At 40.7% G+C, this 22,538-nt stretch overlaps 1 protein-coding gene across 1 annotated transcript in view; it reads right to left on the bottom strand.

Moving 5' to 3' along the window:
- Window positions 1–14,972: 14,972 nt before the first annotated feature.
- LOC127002574 (piggyBac transposable element-derived protein 4-like) overlaps window positions 14,973–22,538 on the bottom strand; it is a 10,021-nt gene continuing 2,455 nt past the window's right edge. Inside the window, exons 2-3 of the mRNA XM_050868655.1 lie at window positions 22,266–22,538; window positions 14,973–14,980 (exon numbers count right to left, since the gene is read on the bottom strand). The exon at window positions 22,266–22,538 is cut by the window's right edge and continues 1,488 nt beyond it. Of these exons, the coding sequence (XP_050724612.1) occupies window positions 14,973–14,980; window positions 22,266–22,538 (281 nt within the window). The remainder of the gene's footprint in view (window positions 14,981–22,265) is intronic.

Raw genomic sequence — 22,538 nt, 5'->3', positions numbered from 1 at the left:
TCATGGTGATGAATTTGTTCAGCTTTTTCTTAAGGGCTTCCGTAGGGTCTTTGCTGATTTTCACAAATTTTCTTTCGTCCGCCAGAATAGTGTCAATTTTCTCCAGGTATTCTGTTTTGTTCATAATCACGTAGGCAGCGGACTTGTCGGCTTTCCTGATGATGATGTTATGGTCCGCCTTTAACTGCTTCGCGGCTTCGGTGTGTCTTGGTTCAATGAGTTTACTGTTGAAGTTTCCTCTTGTTTTTGAAGATTCGGCAATTATCTCTTGTTTGAAGGTCGGCTTGACGATGACTTCTCCTTTCTTAGCCAGATTTGCAACGTCGTCGAGAAGTATTTCACACTCCACTCTCTTCTGGTGTTTACTTGGTTTAGAGAGGATGTGGCAATTAAGACCAAAGTTCAGTAGTTCTTCTTGGTCGGGAGTGAGTGTCTTGTCCGTGAGATTGATGTATCCTTTACTGGGTCTCTGGTGTTTGATTGTTCCACCGTTCAGGTTGACAAGCTTCTTTTGGTTAGCTTTGATGGTAGTGTTACGATGTTGGTCTAAGGTTTCTCTGAGTGCAATGTCTAAGTTCTCTTTTAATGCAGCGTCTATGTTTATCGCAACCCATCTTTCTTCAACCTGCTGGTACTGTGTTTCCAGTTCCGATATAGTTGTCTTGAGCTCCTTGATCCGTTTTTTCATGAACTCCTTTCTTTCTTCATCGCTGGGTCTCTGATGGCGTTTTCTGCCTTTATTGACTGCCCCATCACTGGGAATATTTAGAGTATAAATGGGCAGGAGATTTTCTCGTAAACATGTTTCATTAAAAGTGATTGTCAGTTCAGCGTTGATTATTTTCTTTAAGATGTTCTCTTTTTGTCTAAGGAGTGTCTTATTCTCTTTAGGGAGTTTGTTGATGGTATCCCCGTAGGGTATCATCTGCGTAGCCAGATCGCGATTTCGGGTCCTGGACCCTTCTTCAGTGGCGTTGGGAGTGAGTGTGTCCATCTCAAGGTGTGAGAGGAGAATGACCGCGCGGGGCTGCCTTTATACGGCTGGCTCCCCGGGGTTCCTCGCTGTCTCGGCTCCTGATTGGCTGAGCGTTGCCTGCTGGACACCTTTCCTCATGCTTGGAAGAGCCAGCAGATCTTGTTGTTGGATGTTAAGATTTGGCTCCATATCCTTGATGTATAACGCTTCTAAGATGGGCAGGCGTCTGTAGTCGTTGCATGTTGTAATTATTTCGGTATTTTCTTCCAGAGTTTTTCTTGTAAGTTTCGTCTTATGTACTTGCTCAGTGTGGGTCTTGGGCGCTCCTGATGCAAGGTGATAGCTGAGTCGTCTGCTTAATCTCAGTGTCGTCATGCCGATATAGGTTGATTGAAGGGCTGCACAGTTCCCTTGGTTGCAAGTGAACCTATATACAACATGTGACTGTTGAGTATTCTTTTTGTCGACTGCTGGGCTGTTTCGTAGTAGGAGATGGCTGGTCTTCTTACTTCTGTAGTAGATGGTGAGGCTTATTTTCTTTTCTGGGTTGGTGGGAGAGACGTTTTTCTTGACGATTTGGCGCATTATACGCTCGTCTTCTTTGTAATTTGTGGAGAAGTGTGCTTTATAGTAGAGTTTGATGGGCTCGTTCTTCTCCGCCGTGTCTTCTTTTTCACAGTACCATTTGTCCACGGTCTTCTTAACTTGCTTTTCAATGTCGTTGGTGTTGAATCCGTTGCTGAGGAGTACATTGGTTGATCTGCTTATTTCTCCATGGACTTCTTTCCACGTGCTGCAGTGGGTGATAGCTCTTCTGATGTAGGCGGCAATGGTAGAGTCTTTGTATCGCTGAGGGCACTCGCTTCTACCGTTGAGACACTGGCCATTGTTCGTCGGTTTTACGTAGACGTTTGTGGAGAAGTTTCCTGGTTCTGGGTGACGAGTACGTCCAGGAACGGCATTTCCCCTCGGCGCTTCTTTCTATTGTGAACTTAAGTCCTGAGATCTCTTGTAGGCAGGTACGTATGTCTTCCATGTCTTCTTCGTTCTTCGTTTTGATGAAGATGTCATCGATGTATCGGCAGTAGATGTCCGGCTTGTTTATTGTTTTGAAAACTTCATCTTCAATGCAGCCCATGAAGAAATTTGATAGAAGCACTCCCAATGGAGAGCCCATAGCGACTCCATCGATTTGCTGGTATTTTTGACCCCGTGGACAGGTGAACGGTGCTTCTTTCGTGCAGCATTGAAGTAGGCCACGTAGAGCTGCTTCTGGGATGTCTAGCGGTGGGGTGCTGTCGTCATGGTACACTCGCTGAGCGATGTAGTTGATGGTGCGTTCAACAGGGACATTCGTGAAGAGTGACTCAACGTCCAGTGAAGCGATGATTCCTCTAGAGTTGTTGCTCTTCAGGATGTCGAGGAAGTCTGTTGCTGAGTTCAGGCTATATGTTGTTGGGACGTATGGTGTAAGGATCTTACAGAGTTTCTTCGCGATATTATAAGTCGGTGTCGGGATTTGTGATATGATGGGCCGGAGTTTGTTTCCTGGTTTATGTGTCTTCACGGTGCCATAGCAGTAGCCCATACCATATTCACCAGAGACCTTGTTGATTTTGATGGTCTCGCTGTTGATGTTGCTCATGGTGATGAATTTGTTCAGCTTTTTCTTAAGGGCTTCCGTAGGGTCTTTGCTGATTTTCACAAATTTTCTTTCGTCCGCCAGAATAGTGTCAATTTTCTCCAGGTATTCTGTTTTGTTCATAATCACGTAGGCAGCGGACTTGTCGGCTTTCCTGATGATGATGTTATGGTCCGCCTTTAACTGCTTCGCGGCTTCGGTGTGTCTTGGTTCAATGAGTTTACTGTTGAAGTTTCCTCTTGTTTTGAAGATTCGGCAATTATCTCTTGTTTGAAGGTCGGCTTGACGATGACTTCTCCTTTCTTAGCCAGATTTGCAACGTCGTCGAGAAGTATTTCACACTCCACTCTTCTGGTGTTTACTTGGTTTAGAGAGGATGTGGCAATTAAGACCAAAGTTCAGTAGTTCTTCTTGGTCGGGAGTGAGTGTCTTGTCCGTGAGATTGATGTATCCTTTACTGGGTCTCTGGTGTTTGATTGTTCCACCGTTCAGGTTGACAAGCTTCTTTTGGTTAGCTTTGATGGTAGTGTTACGATGTTGGTCTAAGGTTTCTCTGAGTGCAATGTCTAAGTTCTCTTTAATGCAGCGTCTATGTTTATCGCAACCCATCTTTCTTCAACCTGCTGGTACTGTGTTTCCAGTCTGATATAGTTGTATTGAGCTCCTTGATCCGTTTTTTCATGAACTCCTTTCTTTCTTCATCGCTGGGTCTCTGATGGCGTTTTCTGCCTTTATTGACTGCCCCATCACTGGGAATATTTAGAGTATAAATGGGCAGGAGATTTTCTCGTAAACATGTTTCATTAAAAGTGATTGTCAGTTCAGCGTTGATTATTTTCTTTAAGATGTTCTCTTTTTGTCTAAGGAGTGTCTTATTCTCTTTAGGGAGTTTGTTGATGGTATCCCGTAGGGTATCATCTGCGTAGCCAGATCGCGATTTCGGGTCCTGGACCCTTCTTCAGTGGCGTTGGGAGTGAGTGTCCATCTCAAGGTGTGAGAGGAGAATGACTGGGTGTCCGCGCGGGGCTGCCTTTATACGGCTGGCTCCCCGGGGTTCCTCGCTGCCTCGGCTCCTGATTGGCTGAGCGTTGCCTGCTGGACACCTTTCCTCATGCTTGGAAGAGCCAGCAGATCTTGTTGTTGGATGTTAAGATTTGGCTCCATATCCTTGATGTATAACGCTTCTAAGATGGGCAGGCGTCTGTAGTCGTTGCATGTTGTAATTATTTCGGTATTTTCTTCCAGAGTTTTTCTTGTAAGTTTCGTCTTATGTACTTGCTCAGTGTGGGTCTTGGCGCTCCTGATGCAAGGTGATAGCTGAGTCGTCTGCTTAATCTCAGTGTCGTCATGCCGATATAGGTTGATTGAAGGGCTGCACAGTTCCCTTGGTTGCAAGTGAACCTATATACAACATGTGACTGTTGAGTATTCTTTTTGTCGACTGCTGGGCTGTTTCGTAGTAGGAGATGGCTGGTCTTCTTACTTTTGTAGTAGATGGTGAGGCTTATTTTCTTTCTGGGTTGGTGGGAGTGACGTTTTTCTTGACGATTTGGCGCATTATACGCTCGTCTTCTTTGTAATTTGTGGAGAAGTGTGCTTTATAGTAGAGTTTGATGGGCTCGTTCTTCTCCGCCGTGTCTTCTTTTTCACAGTACCATTTGTCCACGGTCTTCTTAACTTGCTTTTCAATGTCGTTGGTGTTGAATCCGTTGCTGAGGAGTACATTGGTTGATCTGCTTATTTCTCCATGGACTTCTTTCCACGTGCTGCAGTGGGTGATAGCTCTTCTGATGTAGGCGGCAATGGTAGAGTCTTTGTATCGCTGAGGGCACTCGCTTCTACCGTTGAGACACTGGCCATTGTTCGTCGGTTTTACGTAGACGTTTGTGGAGAAGTTTTCTTGGTTCTGGGTGACGAGTACGTCCAGGAACGGCATTTTCCCCTCGGCGCTTCTTTCTATTGTGAACTTAAGTCCTGAGATCTCTTGTAGGCAGGTACGTATGTCTTCCATGTCTTCTTCGTTCTTCGTTTTGATGAAGATGTCATCGATGTATCGGCAGTAGATGTCCGGCTTGTTTATTGTTTTGAAAACTTCATCTTCAATGCAGCCCATGAAGAAATTTGATAGAAGCACTCCCAATGGAGAGCCCATAGCGACTCCATCGATTTGCTGGTATTTTGACCCCGTGGACAGGTGAACGGTGCTTCTTTCGTGCAGCATTGAAGTAGGCCACGTAGAGCTGCTTCTGGGATGTCTAGCGGTGGGGTGCTGTCGTCATGGTACACTCGCTGAGCGATGTAGTTGATGGTGCGTTCAACAGGACATTCGTGAAGAGTGACTCAACGTCCAGTGAAGCGATGATTCCTCTAGAGTTGTTGCTCTTCAGGATGTCGAGGAAGTCTGTTGCTGAGTTCAGGCTATATGTTGTTGGGACGTATGGTGTAAGGATCTTACAGAGTTTCTTCGCGATATTATAAGTCGGTGTCGGGATTTGTGATATGATGGGCCGGAGTTTGTTTCCTGGTTTATGTGTCTTCACGGTGCCATAGCAGTAGCCCATACCATATTCACCAGAGACCTTGTTGATTTTGATGGTCTCGCTGTTGATGTTGCTCATGGTGATGAATTTGTTCAGCTTTTTCTTAAGGGCTTCCGTAGGGTCTTTGCTGATTTTCACAAATTTTCTTTCGTCCGCCAGAATAGTGTCAATTTTCTCCAGGTATTCTGTTTTGTTCATAATCACGTAGGCAGCGGACTTGTCGGCTTTCCTGATGATGATGTTATGGTCCGCCTTTAACTGCTTCGCGGCTTCGGTGTGTCTTGTTCAATGAGTTTACTGTTGAAGTTTCCTCTTGTTTTGAAGATTCGGCAATTATCTCTTGTTTGAAGGTCGACTTGACGATGACTTCTCCTTTCTTAGCCAGATTTGCAACGTCGTCGAGAAGTATTTCACACCACTCTCTTCTGGTGTTTACTTGGTTTAGAGAGGATGTGGCAATTAAGACCAAAGTTCAGTAGTTCTTCTTGGTCGGAGTGAGTGTCTTGTCCGTGAGATTGATGTATCCTTTACTGGGTCTCTGGTGTTTGATTGTTCCACCGTTCAGGTTGACAAGCTTCTTTTGGTTAGCTTTGATGGTAGTGTTACGATGTTGGTCTAAGGTTTCTCTGAGTGCAATGTCTAAGTTCTCTTTTAATGCAGCGTCTATGTTTATCGCAACCCATCTTTCTTCAACCTGCTGGTACTGTGTTTCCAGTTCCGATATAGTTGTCTTGAGCTCCTTGATCCGTTTTTTCATGAACTCCTTTCTTTCTTCATCGCTGGGTCTCTGATGGCGTTTTCTGCCTTTATTGACTGCCCCATCACTGGGAATATTTAGAGTATAAATGGGCAGGAGATTTTCTCGTAAACATGTTTCATTAAAAGTGATTGTCAGTTCAGCGTTGATTATTTTCTTTAAGATGTTCTCTTTTTGTCTAAGGAGTGTCTTATTCTCTTTAGGGAGATTGTTGATGGTATCCCCGTAGGGTATCATCTGCGTAGCCAGATCGCGATTTCGGGTCCTGGACCCTTCTTCAGTGGCGTTGGGAGTGAGTGTGTCCATCTCAAGGTGTGAGAGGAGAATGACTGGGTGTCCGCGGGGCTGCCTTTATACGGCTGGCTCCCAGGGTTCCTCGCTGCCTCGGCTCCTGATTGGCTGAGCGTTGCCTGCTGGACACCTTTCCTCATGCTTGGAAGAGCCAGCAGATCTTGTTGTTGGATGTTAAGATTTGGCTCCATATCCTTGATGTATAACGCTTCTAAGATGGGCAGGCGTCTGTAGTCGTTGCATGTTGTAATTATTTCGGTATTTTCTTCCAGAGTTTTTCTTGTAAGTTTCGTCTTATGTACTTGCTCAGTGTGGGTCTTGGGCGCTCCTGATGCAAGGTGATAGCTGAGTCGTCTGCTTAATCTCAGTGTCGTCATGCCGATATAGGTTGATTGAAGGGCTGCACAGTTCCCTTGGTTGCAAGTGAACCTATATACAACATGTGACTGTTGAGTAGTCTTTTGTCGACTGCTGGGCTGTTCTGTAGTAGGAGATGGCTGGTCTTCTTACTTTTGTAGTAGATGGTGAGGCTTATTTTCTTTCTGGGTTGGTGGGAGTGACGTTTTTCTTGACGATTTGGCGCATTATACGCTCGTCTTCTTTGTAATTTGTGGAGAAGTGTGCTTTATAGTAGAGTTTGATGGGCTCGTTCTTCTCCGCCGTGTCTTCTTTTTCACAGTACCATTTATCCACGGTCTTCTTAACTTGCTTTTCAATGTCGTTGGTGTTGAATCCGTTGCTGAGGAGTACATTGGTTGATCTGCTTATTTCTCCATGGACTTCTTTCCACGTGCTGCAGTGGGTGATAGCTCTTCTGATGTAGGCGGCAATGGTAGAGTCTTTGTATCGCTGAGGGCACTCGCTTCTACCGTTGAGACACTGGCCATTGTTCGTCGGTTTTACGTAGACGTTTGTGGAGAAGTTTTCTTGGTTCTGGGTGACGAGTACGTCCAGGAACGGCATTTTCCCCTCGGCGCTTCTTTCTATTGTGAACTTAAGTCCTGAGATCTCTTGTAGGCAGGTACGTATGTCTTCCATGTCTTCTTCGTTCTTCGTTTTGATGAAGATGTCATCGATGTATCGGCAGTAGATGTCCGGCTTGTTTATTGTTTTGAAAACTTCATCTTCAATGCAGCCCATGAAGAAATTTGATAGAAGCACTCCCAATGGAGAGCCCATAGCGACTCCATCGATTTGCTGGTATTTTTGACCCCGTGGACAGGTGAACGGTGCTTCTTTCGTGCAGCATTGAAGTAGGCCACGTAGAGCTGCTTCTGGGATGTCTAGCGGTGGGGTGCTGTCGTCATGGTACACTCGCTGAGCGATGTAGTTGATGGTGCGTTCAACAGGGACATTCGTGAAGAGTGACTCAACGTCCAGTGAAGCGATGATTCCTCTAGAGTTGTTGCTCTTCAGGATGTCGAGGAAGTCTGTTGCTGAGTTCAGGCTATATGTTGTTGGGACGTATGGTGTAAGGATCTTACAGAGTTTCTTCGCGATATTATAAGTCGGTGTCGGGATTTGTGATATGATGGGCCGGAGTTTGTTTCCTGGTTTATGTGTCTTCACGGTGCCATAGCAGTAGCCCATACCATATTCACCAGAGACCTTGTTGATTTTGATGGTCTCGCTGTTGATGTTGCTCATGGTGATGAATTTGTTCAGCTTTTTCTTAAGGGCTTCCGTAGGGTCTTTGCTGATTTTCACAAATTTTCTTTCGTCCGCCAGAATAGTGTCAATTTTCTCCAGGTATTCTGTTTTGTTCATAATCACGTAGGCAGCGGACTTGTCGGCTTTCCTGATGATGATGTTATGGTCCGCCTTTAACTGCTTCGCGGCTTCGGTGTGTCTTGGTTCAATGAGTTTACTGTTGAAGTTTCCTCATGTTTTGAAGATTCGGCAATTATCTCTTGTTTGAAGGTCGACTTGACGATGACTTCTCCTTTCTTAGCCAGATTTGCAACGTCGTCGAGAAGTATTTCACACTCCACTCTCTTCTGGTGTTTACTTGGTTTAGAGAGGATGTGGCAATTAAGACCAAAGTTCAGTAGTTCTTCTTGGTCGGGAGTGAGTGTCTTGTCCGTGAGATTGATGTATCCTTTACTGGGTCTCTGGTGTTTGATTGTTCCACCGTTCAGGTTGACAAGCTTCTTTTGGTTAGCTTTGATGGTAGTGTTACGATGTTGGTCTAAGGTTTCTGAGTGCAATGTCTAAGTTCTCTTTTAATGCAGCGTCTATGTTTATCGCAACCCATCTTTCTTCAACCTGCTGGTACTGTGTTTCCAGTTCCGATATAGTTGTCTTGAGCTCCTTGATCCGTTTTTTCATGAACTCCTTTCTTTCTTCATCGCTGGGTCTCTGATGGCGTTGTCTGCCTTTATTGACTGCCCCATCACTGGGAATATTTAGAGTATAAATGGGCAGGAGATTTTCTCGTAAACATGTTTCATTAAAAGTGATTGTCAGTTCAGCGTTGATTATTTTCTTTAAGATGTTCTCTTTTTGTCTAAGGAGTGTCTTATTCTCTTTAGGGAGATTGTTGATGGTATCCCCGTAGGGTATCATCTGCGTAGCCGAATCGCGATTTCGGGTCCTGGACCCTTCTTCAGTGGCGTTGGGGAGTGTGTCCATCTCAAGGTGTGAGAGGAGAATGACTGGGTGTCCGCGCGGGGCTGCCTTTATACGGCTGGCTCCCCGGGGTTCCTCGCTGCCTCGGCTCCTGATTGGCTGAGCGTTGCCTGCTGGACACCTTTCCTCATGCTTGGAAGAGCCAGCAGATCTTGTTGTTGGATGTTAAGATTTGGCTCCATATCCTTGATGTATAACGCTTCTAAGATGGGCAGGCGTCTGTAGTCGTTGCATGTTGTAATTATTTCGGTATTTTCTTCCAGAGTTTTTCTTGTAAGTTTCGTCTTATGTACTTGCTCAATGGATCTTGGGCGCTCCTGATGCAAGGTGATAGCTGAGTCGTCTGCTTAATCTCAGTGTCGTCATGCCGATATAGGTTGATTGAAGGGCTGCACAGTTCCCTTGGTTGCAAGTGAACCTATATACAACATGTGACTGTTGAGTATTCTTTTTGTCGACTGCTGGGCTGTTTCGTAGTAGGAGATGGCTGGTCTTCTTACTTTTGTAGTAGATGGTGAGGCTTATTTTCTTTTCTGGGTTGGTGGGAGTGACGTTTCTCAGGACTTAAGTTCACAATAGAAAGAAGCGCCGAGGGGAAAATGCCGTTCCTGGACGTACTCGTCACCCAGAACCAAGAAAACTTCTCCACAGGCAGCCCCGCGCGGACACCCAGTCATTCTCCTCTCACACCTTGAGATGGACACACTCACTCCCAACGCCACTGAAGAAGGGTCCAGGACCCGAAATCGCGATCTGGCTACGCAGATGATACCCTACGGGGATACCATCAACAATCTCCCTAAAGAGAATAAGACACTCCTTAGACAAAAAGAGAACATCTTAAAGAAAATAATCAACGCTGAACTGACAATCACTTTTAATGAAACATATATATATATATATATATACATATATATATATATATATATATATATATATTGAGGCGCGCGGTGCAACAACGACGTAACCGTGAAATTTGAGATTTCGTGTTTGTGCCTGCTCCGTGTGGTAGAAGGGTGATGTCTCGTGGTGATGTCGGCCAAGTCATATTCGACCATCTAAGCACCTGTACTAAGGCTCAAAGTCGAGCGTAGTGCGGAGAAAATTTCTCTGGACTAACATCTCGAAAGCGGTACAACAACGACGCAACCTGCTCCTCCCAGCCTCACGTGCGTATGGCCAATCAGCGGCGCGGTGGCAGCCGCCCGGGGCGGGGGAGCCAATCACAGCACCGTTGCCATGGTGACACACTCACCACGTGCTCATCCACTCTGCCTTTTAACACGCCAGAGCACAGACGCACGCTACCTTTCTCGTGACTCTCTACGCAACTATGGCTTCTCCCAGCACTTCCACCTCCGTTCCTGCCGTGGAAGAGCGTCCTGAACGTCCAGGGGACGAGCTGCAGATGAGGAAGAGGAGGGATGAGACGCAGTGGAAGAGGAACCTGGCTAAGAGGAAGAGGAACTCCGGGCAGGAATACGTGGGGCTGAACACGGGGAAGACTGTGGCGGCGAAGCAGGTTGGACCACCATGTGGGTGTCCTAAGGGCTGCTTCCTGAAGCTTGGAGAGGAAGTTGTGCAGCGTATCTTCTCCGAGTACTGGAAGATGGGGGACTACAACGCGCAGTCAGCCTACATTGTCACCATGGTCCTGTCGAAGGAGGTGAAGACATCGGGTGTGGGAGCTGGCAGCAGGAGGAAGGCGACGCTGGAGTATGGTGTGAACGTCGACAGCAAGAGGGTGGTCGTCTGCAGAAGGCGTTTCTTAGCATCCACGCCTTAAGTGACAAGCGAGTCCCTTACTGTCCTCAAGAAGTTGGGGGACACAGGTGTGGCTGCAGGCGACCAGCGCTTGGGACTAACGGCCACCCTCACAACAAGAAACCTGACGACGTCGAGCGGCTTGCACAGGAGCACATCAAGTCCCTTCCTCTCTGCTCGTCACACTACTCCCGTGCCAAGTCACGCAACAAGATGTACCTGCCTCCCGACTTCACCCAGGCCCACTGTTACTCCCTCTTCAAGCACTGGTGTGAGGAGAGGTGTTGAGGACGACATGGTGATGAGCTTTGACGGCTACAAGCGGAAGCTCTACGAGTTCAACATCGGTACCAGCCCTCCCAAGGTCGACACGTGCAGCATCTGTGACAAGTTTCGTGTCCAGGTCGAGGTGGCGAAGGCGGAGAAGGACGTGGGGAAGGAGAACCAGCTGAACCTGCAATGGGCTTTGCATCAAGCCCGTTACAAGGCCGCCAGAATCTGCTGCAGGTGTACAGCGAGGTGAGGGACGACTCGCAGGCGGCGATCTGCATGGACCTGCAGCAGACCCTGGTCCTCCACGTCTCACCACCAACGTCGCCTACTACAAGCGCAAGATTTGGACATACAACTTCGGGATACACGACCTCCACAGGTGCTGCACGACCTTTGTTGTACGTGTGGAACGAGGCTGTTGCCAAGAGGGATCGTGTGAGATCGCCAGCTGCCTCGTCCACTACATCGAGAACTTCATCCCTCGCACCGTCAACAAGCTGGTCATCTTCTCCGACAACTGTGGTGGGCAGAATAAAAACATCAACCTGTGCCTGCAGCTGCTCCGCCTCGTACACAGCCAACGGTTTGACCTGGTCAAGCATTACTTTATGATGCCTGGCCACTCCTACATGCCCTGCGACCAAGACTTCGGCCACCTGGAGAAGTTCTTCAGACCTCGTGAGGTCTACACCACCGACCACTACATCGAGCTGATGCAGGGAAGCGAGGCAGAGGAACCCTTCACTGTGGTGGAGATGACGTCGGAGATGTTCTTCGACCTCCTTCCTCCAGGCGTGCATCACCAAGACCCAGGTGGCCAAGTCCAACTTCAAGGAGGGCAGGCTGTTCGTGTACAAGGCGGACTACAAGCAGGGCTTCCGGATCCACCACAGCTACTTCGAGGACGGAGAGGAGGAGGGTGTGTCGCAGACAGTCAAGCTGCAGAAAGGGAAGAGGACGGCCTACAACCCCGAGATGTTCGACCTGTCTGCCGTGGAACTTCCTGTGAAGTACCCCCGGGGAGTGGCCTTGCGGCAGGACAAGTTGACCGACCTCAACCACCTGCTGCAGTTCATCCCTCTGTCTCTGAGGATGGTACCGGGACTTGTTTGCTGCCCAGGCTGCCGCTGAGGAGAACAACCCTGACGACCCGGAAATTCACGATGACGACTTGCTGGACTACTAGAGTGCAGACGAAAGTGTCACAGCATCTTGCTGGCCACCAGCCTTACGTAAGTTTTAAATCCCCAGTCAACCCGACTTAGTGGGTTGAAGGGGATTTAAAGGTTAATAAATCCGCTAAGGGCATTGCCAGGATCAAACAGACGTATCCTGGTAATGAACTTAACTGTCTCAAGCCAGTGTAAAGGATGAGAGCCAACTATATTCATTGAATACAAAAAAAAAAAAATCGTTTCTTCATAATGTTCTTGACATAGCGGCTTTCCATTAATACTTACCAGAATGCATGCACAAACATAAAATATCAGCATTACACACTGTTAGTCATAGCAGGTCGTCAAAGTTATGGTAGGAGTAATAACGTGCCGGTAATGAGTAAGTTTTATTTTTTACGCTCGGAAAAAAATTCATAAAAAATTTATTTATGTACCAATCTTCATAAAACTTTCACCTAATACTATGTGTAATAGGCTCTAACACAATATTAACAAATGAAAACAATATCGTGAAAAAAATTATTACCTACGGTATACCCGTTAATTAACACGTATGTCATCCACCCAAAATCGTCACCTATCACTTCGAAACCTACATCACCAAACAGAACTACCCAAGACCTTTCAAATGATGTATAATACTTACTTATTTAAGGGTATCCTATTGCGCAATCAGTGTTTAACTTTGAGCGCGTTTTTCTCAAAACTTCCATTTCTCGGTTACGTCGTTGTTGCACCGCGCGCCTCATATATATATATATATATATATATATATATATATATATATATATATATATATATATATATATATATATATATATATATATATATATATATATATATATATATATATATATATATATATATATATATATATATATATATATATATATATATATATATTATATATATATATATATATATATATATATATATATATATATATATATATATATATATATATATATATATATATATATGTATATATATATATATATATATATATATATATATATATATATATATATATATATATATATATATATATATATATATATATATATATATATATATATATATATATATATATATATATATATATATATATATATATATATAATGATTCAGTTGTATTACATAAATATCTACATTTTCTTCTATCATACAGGTGTGTGAGCTTCACTTTCGTCCGGAGGAAATCGAGCGGGAGACTTCATTTTTTGATGAGCGAACCGGCAGAACACTTACAGCAAAACTGTCAATGCCAAGGCTTCGTACTGGAGCTGTTCCATCAGTATTTCCTAATTGTCCCTCCTACCTCTTGCAACGTTGAGAGAACCACATGAGGAAAGGAAGTGCCGGAAAGAAAAGGTTGCTCTTCAAGCTGCCATAGCACAAAGCATCCAGGAAGACTTACAGTACCAGCAGCAAAGAAAATTTACAACATTACAGGAACTCAAAGATAAGTTGACATTTCTTGAAAATTATTGGACGGTAATAAGTGATGAAGAATCTCTCTCAATATGCCACATCATTCACTCGCCCCATCCAGAAATAAAGTTAGCTCTTGAAATTGACAGTAAGTTAATGAAGGTTTTTGTAAATAATGTTGCTGTGCAAAGATTAGGTGAATACAGCATCCCTTCAGCCATTGATGAGATGAATTCTCTTGAACAGTTATTAGAGAACCTACAGAAATGTGACGGTGAAACCTATCCTTCCAGACCTAGTCAAACCATTTTTTTGCTGCAACTTGTTATTTACATGCTGACACTCCTTCAAAAACAGTTGCCTAAACATCTCAATACTTTGACAGTAATATGTGAATAACTCCGCTTGATGACTCTACAAAGGATTGAGTATTCACCGGACTTCATGATTTTTTCATACCTTCTGCATAGCTGCTCCCCACAAGGCTATAGATTCCTGAGGAGAACAGGGTATTTCATCCTACCTTGCTTGTCAACTATTAGAAGACTAACCTTATCACAAAACGTGAGTCCTGCATCTGAGCAGCAAAAGAGTAACTTTTTGATGTATATAAGAAATAAGTTTATTTTTTTCTCACCCAAGGACATAACTGTAACTCTAATGATTGATGAAATTCATATTAAGTCATTATTTGACTATAAAGGTGGAAACATTGTTGGGTCAGCTTTTAGTGGTACCGAGGCGGCAACCAGTGCTTTTGTATTTATGCTGAACAGCGTATGCTCAAAATTTAAAGATGTTGTCCACATATTGCCTTCTAAGTCCATGAAGTCAGAAACACTGTTCACCTTCATCAATACTGTTATACAAGGAATAAAAGAGATAGGTTTCAGAGTCCTAGGTGTCTTAACTGTTAACAATGCCATCAATAGTAAAGCTATGTCCTACTTTTCTTCTCCGCCAAAATTGTCTATTCTTTACCTACATCCATCAGATTATTCCAGACCTCTCTTTTTCATGATTGATTCAGTTCATTTATTGAAATGTATTAGAAAATGATATCAACCAGTCCATGAAATTTCCAAAGTTTTCTTTTGATGGCATATTCCCCACAGTAAAGAGCACTTGCAATGCACCTTTCACTACTCTAAAGAGGCTTCACTCTATAGAAGCAGATTCACTTTTAAAGTATGCTTACATGCTAACTTTAAAATCTCTGTCCCCATCAAGTCTTGAGAAGCAAAATGTTAATTTAGTCATTCAGATTTTCAATGAATATATTATTGAGGCACCTGTCACTATGGGGAAAAAACATTGTTTGCCTTACTATGAAGATGTGGCTGAATTTATTAAAATAATTTATCACTGGTGGACTGTCATGAATGTTAAAAATCCATTTAAAGGTATCCGGCTCAATAATAAATATGCTACTCCTCTAACAAATGCCAGTAATGACAATAAGTATTCTTTCCTAAACAATTTTTGTACATGGTTAGAACACTGGGAGAGTATGCCGGACAGGGTTGGAAGGCTGTCTAAAGAGACATTCAGAGGACTCAAACATACAACCCACGCTATGATGGAAATAACAGATTATTGCATAAATGAACTTAAGCTGAGATACATCTTACCAGGTAAATTTCAAACTGATCAACTTGAGTCCAGGTTTGGACAGTACCGTCAACTATCTGGAGGAAATTATAATATATCTGTTCGACAGATTTTTGAGAGCGAAAAAACGTTAAGGATGTTATCAGTACTCAGGCTACCATTTGATGGCCGTAATGTGGAACTACAAAATTTTGATATATCTAACTGGGAGAAATTTGACAATACAGAGATGCTCCCTACTACTAGATATGACTTTGTCATAGCACCACATGATATTGAAGACTGTTCCTCACATCTCTCAGTTATTGTATATGTGGCTGGATACTGTTGCTTTGCTGTTTGCAAAAAAATGAAATGCACATTTTGTAGAGAATTGTTAATCTCTAATGAGGAGAATATACCTGACGACCACCTCTACATAAAGGGAATTAGCAGGGGGTCTCTCCTGTATCCAAACGACTTTGTCGTTACATTAGTCATGTATAATTATATGGTTGTCGAAAAACTCTGCAAAAATTTTGAATTCTCCAAATCATTAAACCAAAGAAAGTTAGCCACTGAAACAACAGTAAATGCTTTGATTGAAAACGATGAATTCTTCCCCATGCATGACTGTGAGGCTGGCCACAGCATGGATAAGATAAAGATAATGTTATTATGGGCATCTTCAAATACTATGCTGAATAATTTCTGCAGAAGGGAAAATGATCATGTTCAACAGATGAAAACCAATAAGAGCCAACGAAAGAAGAGGAAACTTGAGACACTTACATAAATTATTCAGTTTGATTCAGTCATGTGTTCATATGCTATTGGTATTCATAAACAATGATGATAATTATAATGATGGTAGAAGTAATAGTAGTAGGAATATTAGAGATAGCAATAGAAGTGGTGGTGGTGGCAGTGGTAGTAGTAATTAGTTGTGGTAGGAATAGTAGTGGATGTTGTTGTAGTAGTAAGTAGTACTAGTAATACTACTATCAGTAGTAGTACAATTTGCAGTAGTAGCATGGCATTTTTATTATTATTATTACTATGATGATGATGATGATATTATTGTTATTATTATTATTATTATTATTATTATTATTATTATTATTATTATTGTTATTATTATCATTATTATTATTATGGTTATTATTACTAGTAGTACTAGTAGTAGTAGTAGTAGTAGTAGTAATAGTAGTATTAGTAGTAATATTGGTGGTGGTGGAGGTTGATGTAGTAGTAATAGCAGCAATTGTAGTAAATTTAGCAGTAGCAGCATGTTAATATTGTTAGTAGTAGTAGTAGTAGTAGTAGTAGTAGTAGTAGTAGTAGTAGTAGTAGTGGTGGTGGAAGTTGTTGTAGTAGTAAGTATTAGTAGTAGTATTAGCAGCACTATTTGTAAGGCTAGCAATATTAGCATGGTATTTTAATTAATAGTTTTATTATTATTATCATCATTATGTATTAATATTATCAGCAGCAGTAGTATTGGTATTATTATTATAGTTGTTATTATTATTAGTAGTAGTAGTAGTAGTAGTAGTAGTAGTAGTAGTAGTAGTAGTAGTAGTAATATAGTAGATCATAGTATAGCAGTAGTAGTAGTAGTAGTTGTAGTAGTAATATAGTAGATCATAGTATAGTAGTAGTAGTAGTAGTAGTAGTAGTAGTAGTAGTAGTAGTAGTAGTAGTAGTAGTAGTAGTAGTAGTAGTAGTAGTAGTAGTAGTAGTGGTGGAAGTTGTTGTAGTAGTAAGCAGTAGTAGTAGTAGTAATAGCAGCACGATTTGTAAGACTAGCAATATTAGCATGGTATTTTAATTATAGTTTTATTGTTATTATTATCATCATTACCTATTAATATTATTAGCAGCAGTAGTATTGGTATTATTATTATAGTTATTATTATTATTATTATTATTATTATTATTATTATTATTATTATTAGTAGTAGTAGTAGTAGTAGTAGTAGTAGTAGTAGTAGTAGTAGTAGTAGTAGTAGTAGTAGTAGTAGTAGTAGTAGTAGTAGTAGTAGTAGTAGTAACAGCAGCAGTAGTAGTATTGGTATTATTATTATTATTATTATTATTATTATTATTATTAGTAGTAGTAGTAGTAGTAGTAGTAGTAGTAGCAGTAGTGGTAGTAGTAGCGATATAGTAGTAGCAGTAGTGGTAGTAGTAGCGATATAGTAGTAGCAGTAGTGGTAGTAGTAGCGATATAGTAGTAGCAGTAGTGGTGGAGGTTGATGTAGAAAGAAGTAATTGCAGCAATAGTAGTAAATCTAGCAGTAGCAGCATGGTAGTCTAGTTATTATTATTATCAATATTATTATTGTTATTATTATTATTATTATTATTATTATTATTATTATTATTATTGTTATTATTATTTTTGTTGTTGTTGTTACTGTTATTATTATCTTTACTGATGTTATTATTGTTATTATTATTATTATTATTATTATTATTATTATTATTATTATTATTATTATTATTGTTATTATTGTTATTATTATTATTATTATTATTATTATTATTATTGTTATTATTATTATTATTATCATTATTATTATTATTATTATTATTATTATTATTGTTATTATTATTATTATTATTACTATTATTATTATTAGTTGTAGTAGTAGTAGTACTAGTAGTAGTAGTAGTTATTAGTTATTTTTATAATTGTTATTCTCATTATTTTTATTGTTATTTATATCATTAGTAGTATGTAGTACTATTATTACTATTATTAATAGCAGCATCACTAATCTTATTATCATTAAAATTATCTGATATAGTCATGATTTTTGTTTTTATTTTATTATTGTTATTATTATTATTATTATTATTATTATTATTATTATTATTATTATTATTATTATTATTGATTTAATGATTATTATTATTAACATTGATAGTAATAAAATATTGGGATGCATTTTGGTGTGTTTAAATTACTGTCACTGTCATTGCCACTTTCCTTCTACCTCGTATTATCTATAATAAAAGTAGTATCACAACTCTAATATGTTTTACTATCAATGCTAATATTTCTACAATGAAGGAGGTAATCTAAGGCTAAATTAACACTGCTGGTGCTGCTCCTGGAAATAATATTCGAGAATAAGCTACAGTGGACGTGTAGCAGAACTGGATGGAGAGACCTTATTTTTTATTATTTTATGTGTGTGTGTGTGTATGTGTGTGTGTTAGAGAGAGAGAGAGAGAGAGAGAGAGAGAGAGAGAGAGAGAGAGAGAGAGAGAGAGAGAGAGAGAGAGAGAGAGACGGTGTGTGTGTGGAGTTGTACGCAGCGCGGAGAGCGTATAGGGAGCCTGCCCTCCTTGCTGACGTCACGACCTTTACGCACAGGCCTTCTCCTTTTAGAAGGCCTTGGTTCAATCCCAGGCAGCCGGGGAATACCCTCTCCTTGTTGTGATTAATTTCTAGTGTGTTTCGATACACACAGAGGACGTGTGGGACCGAGAGAGTAATATAAAAAAGAATAGAAAATCTCATTAAATTGTTTCTACTGAGTAACCAACCTGTTTACTTGTGTGTGTCATTAGATATTGGGAAAAATGTTTAGGAATGATTTATGATGGTTACTGTACCGTACTTCTGGGATATCTGTTAAATTCATGGTTATATGTTCGTTGGCGCATGCCGCTGCGCATTTTGGTGCTTTCGTGGCAGCCGGGAGGCCCCGCTGCCGTGTGGTCACTCTGGGCTGTGCTTGGTGTTGCGGTGGCCGCAAGGATACAGGTATTTAGCTGAACTTGTTTTAGTTTACAGTGTATAAGATGTGTCTTTGATACACGATGTTAGAAGGGCAATGATGAAATAGGGGTTATGTATATATGTTAACGTTACAGGGGCTGAGTCGAGGTGGCCAGGGTGAACTTGCCGGTGCTGGCTTTGGTTAGGGATGGCTGCATGTTTTTCACGCTAAACCTGGAGCATTACAATGTAAGTGCAATGTTGTGATATTTATGTATGTATTTAGGGTTTCCCAGCGACCACTGTCAGTGGTTGAATTGTGTCTGTGACATTCCATATGGCATGTTTGTGTCCATATGTGAGTGCAATGTTGTGATATTTATGTATGTATTTAGGGTTTCCTTGCGACCACCATCAATGGTTGAATTGGGGCTGTGACATTTCCTACTGTATGCTCCTATGTAGGGTTTTGGGCATGATTTGTGTGGTGCATATTTGTAATGGTTCTCAAGAGGCTTTGTTGAGGTGAAAATATTCAGTGATTTACTACTACGATTTACATTAATACAACTTTAATCCGGTTAGTTTGTTGGGCGTAGTGCCGATTGTTATTTTTGCATATTTGTACCAATGACCGATGCTAATTGATGTACCTTCAACAGGTTGAAATAAATAGTTACAACACCCCAAGAGTTTAGTGTGAAACAATATCGACACCAATAACCAAGACCAAGACTCCAAGTCTGTTTGTTTACCTTTGACACGTGGAGTACCTGACACGCCTCCGCCTGGGCACACACGACTCAGCGCTCTCCTCCACCGCCTGCGCCTAGCTCCCGACCCTCACCGCCCAAGGAGTCACTGCCCTTGGTGCAGGACCGTCGAGGAGACCAATAAGCACCTCCTGCTGCACTGTGTAGTTCAGATAATCTCTAAGTTCTGCTTGTTATACATGTTTGCTTTACTCTTCTTCTGTATGTTCTTGTGTAAGAAAGGTATACACCAATTTATATGGCTTGGTATTATGTAACTTTTCTAAGTGACTGTACTTGCCTATTTGTTGTGTAATTTTCTTTATTATGCTCATTCCTATATTGCATGAGAGTATTCCTTTGCATTACTGCCCAATTATTTTTCTTTACTTTGTGTATAATCATGAGACCAATATTTTTGCTTGTGTGTCTGTGTTCATGCATTTTCTATAATGCACAAGGCGTGCCATATATCTACATCCCAGCATATATTTGTTGTATATAATTGTCTAAACAAATACAACTTAGCTGCACCTTTATATCATTGTTTCTTTGTCCAAAATACACTAATTAGTTAAGTAAATAGGTGTGTGTGTGTGTGTGTGTGTGTGTGTGTGTGTGTGTGTGTGTGTGTGTGTGTGTGTGTGTAAAAAATTACACTTCATGAACTATGGTCTTTGTGGTTATACCACCCACCACTGATGAAAGATAGCATATAATAATCATATGATACATAATGAATGATGAAAAAATAATTATTGTTGATACATAATGTCAAAAATAAGATCTACGCATATGATACAAACTACAAAGCGATAAGGTCACAAGAAGATGAAGAGGAGACCGTACACCTGCAGACGACGTACTTGATATGAGTGGCTGCGTGCGACAAGGGGCCAAGCGCCAACCACCGTGAAATTGAGTTAATAGTGTACTTAGCTCTATAATTTTCCCTTCTCCTAAGAAACAACAGTAATATGATCGTAGCTCTGCTGTGCGTGCAGCAAACGATGATTAATCATAGTAGTGTGTAGCTCATCAACCATGTCATTGCCATCACCGTCTCATTCAGTAAATATCACACGTTTTCAGAGGCAGTTGTTGATAATCGTGGTTAATTCTAACACAAAATATTAGTATACACTATTGTTACCCAAAAATTATCATCATATACATGAAAGTTTCTTTAACCCCTTGACTGCCAGAGCCACCCGGGTGGCTTGTCTAGTTCACTGCCAAGCAAAGCCGCCCGGGCGGCTTTGGCACAATATTTACATAATTGTTCGTTTCCGTACGCCGCATCAGCTAGCCACCGCTCGCGCAAAGGAAGGCTGCTCACGGGCTAACTTTTTTTTTTTTTTTTTTAGTTGCTCAAGTATTGTTTCTACACTGTGTGGAGGGCACTAATAGTAGTCGTAGTAATTAATATTTTATTATTACTAGTAGTTATAATAATGATAATAATATTATTATTATTATTATTATTATTATTATTATTATTATTATTATTATTATTATAAGGTGTAATAGTAGCAGTAGTAGTAGTAGTAGTAGTAGTAGTATCGTAAAAAAAAATGTCATAGTTGTTCAACTATGGTTTCAACACAGGAGGACGGTAGTAGTAGTAATAAATTATTGTTATTTGTAATTATTATTATTCTTATTATTTATTACTATTTATGATTATTATTATTATTATTATTATTATTATTATTATTATTATTATCAGGAGTGGTAGTGGTAGTAGTAGCAGTAGTACTAGTAATAGTAGTAGAAGTAGTAGCTGTAGTAGCCTAATATTTTTTTTTTTTTCTTAAAAGGACCCAAGTATTGATTCAACTGAACGGATATCAGTAGTAGTAGTAGTAGCAGTGGTAGTAGTAGTAGTAGTAGTAGTAGTAGTAGTAGTAGTAGTAGTAGTAGTAGTAATAGGGTAGATATTTTTTTATAGTTGCTCAAGTATTGTTTCAACATTGGGTGAAGGATAGTTTTTATCAATAAAATTATTATAAGTGGTAGTAATAATCATCATTATTATTAGTATTAGTTATTGGAGTTGTAGTAGATATAATTATCAGCAGTAGCATCAGTAGCACCAGCAGAAGCAGCAGCAGTAATATTAGTATAGTAATATCACCAACTATAATTTATATTTCTATGTTTATCTTTGTTCTTATATGTGTTTCTATGAGAATGTGCCTGTCTATCGATATGCGTCTTATCTGATTTTTGTCATATATCTATATATTCTAGTGTCACACTTTCCAAGCAGGTTTTCCTGTTTTCTCGTCAGTTATATTATAAGGATAAAAATAGTGTAATCTATCTCCTTCCTTTGGTTTTAATTTCTACTATATACAGGTGCACACTACCATTTGCTAATAACATAAATAATCACAAAAAATTCCTTATATATATATATATATATATATATATATATATATATAAATATATATATATATATATATATATATATATATATATATATATATATATATATATAATACTGTGAACAAAACAGTTATTCAAAATAAAGTCAGAGGAAATAATGTCCTGAAAAAGCAATACAGTTGTCATAAGTGTCTGGTTTCTTTATATTTGTTTTTACATGATTATTTTCTTCTGCCATGAAAATCATCATAGCAGGTCACACACACGCCTACGTTACATTTCTTACATATATAGTTAGATCGTACTCGACGATCATGACCTGCAACACAGTCTCTCAATTTCTTCTTGGGAAGCTTTTCAAGTCTGTGTTCAAGTGTGTTCATCTGTAGGACAGCAAGAGGCTGCCGCTGACCCTCCTCACTTTCTTCTCTCGCCCTACGCTGTGCTGTCTCGTTCATTTGTAGGAGAGCAAGAGGCTGCCGCTGACCCTCCTCTATTTCTTCTCTCGCCCTACGCTGTGCTGTCTCGTTCATTTGTAGGAGAGCAAGAGGCTGCCGCTGACCCTCCTCTATTTCTTCTCTCGCCCTACGCT

Source organism: Eriocheir sinensis, chromosome 23 (assembly GCF_024679095.1).
Source record: "Eriocheir sinensis breed Jianghai 21 chromosome 23, ASM2467909v1, whole genome shotgun sequence".
Taxonomy (NCBI): domain Eukaryota; kingdom Metazoa; phylum Arthropoda; class Malacostraca; order Decapoda; family Varunidae; genus Eriocheir; species Eriocheir sinensis.
The sequence above is the reverse complement of the archived record's forward strand: the minus strand, read 5'-3'. Positions and strand labels throughout refer to the sequence as shown.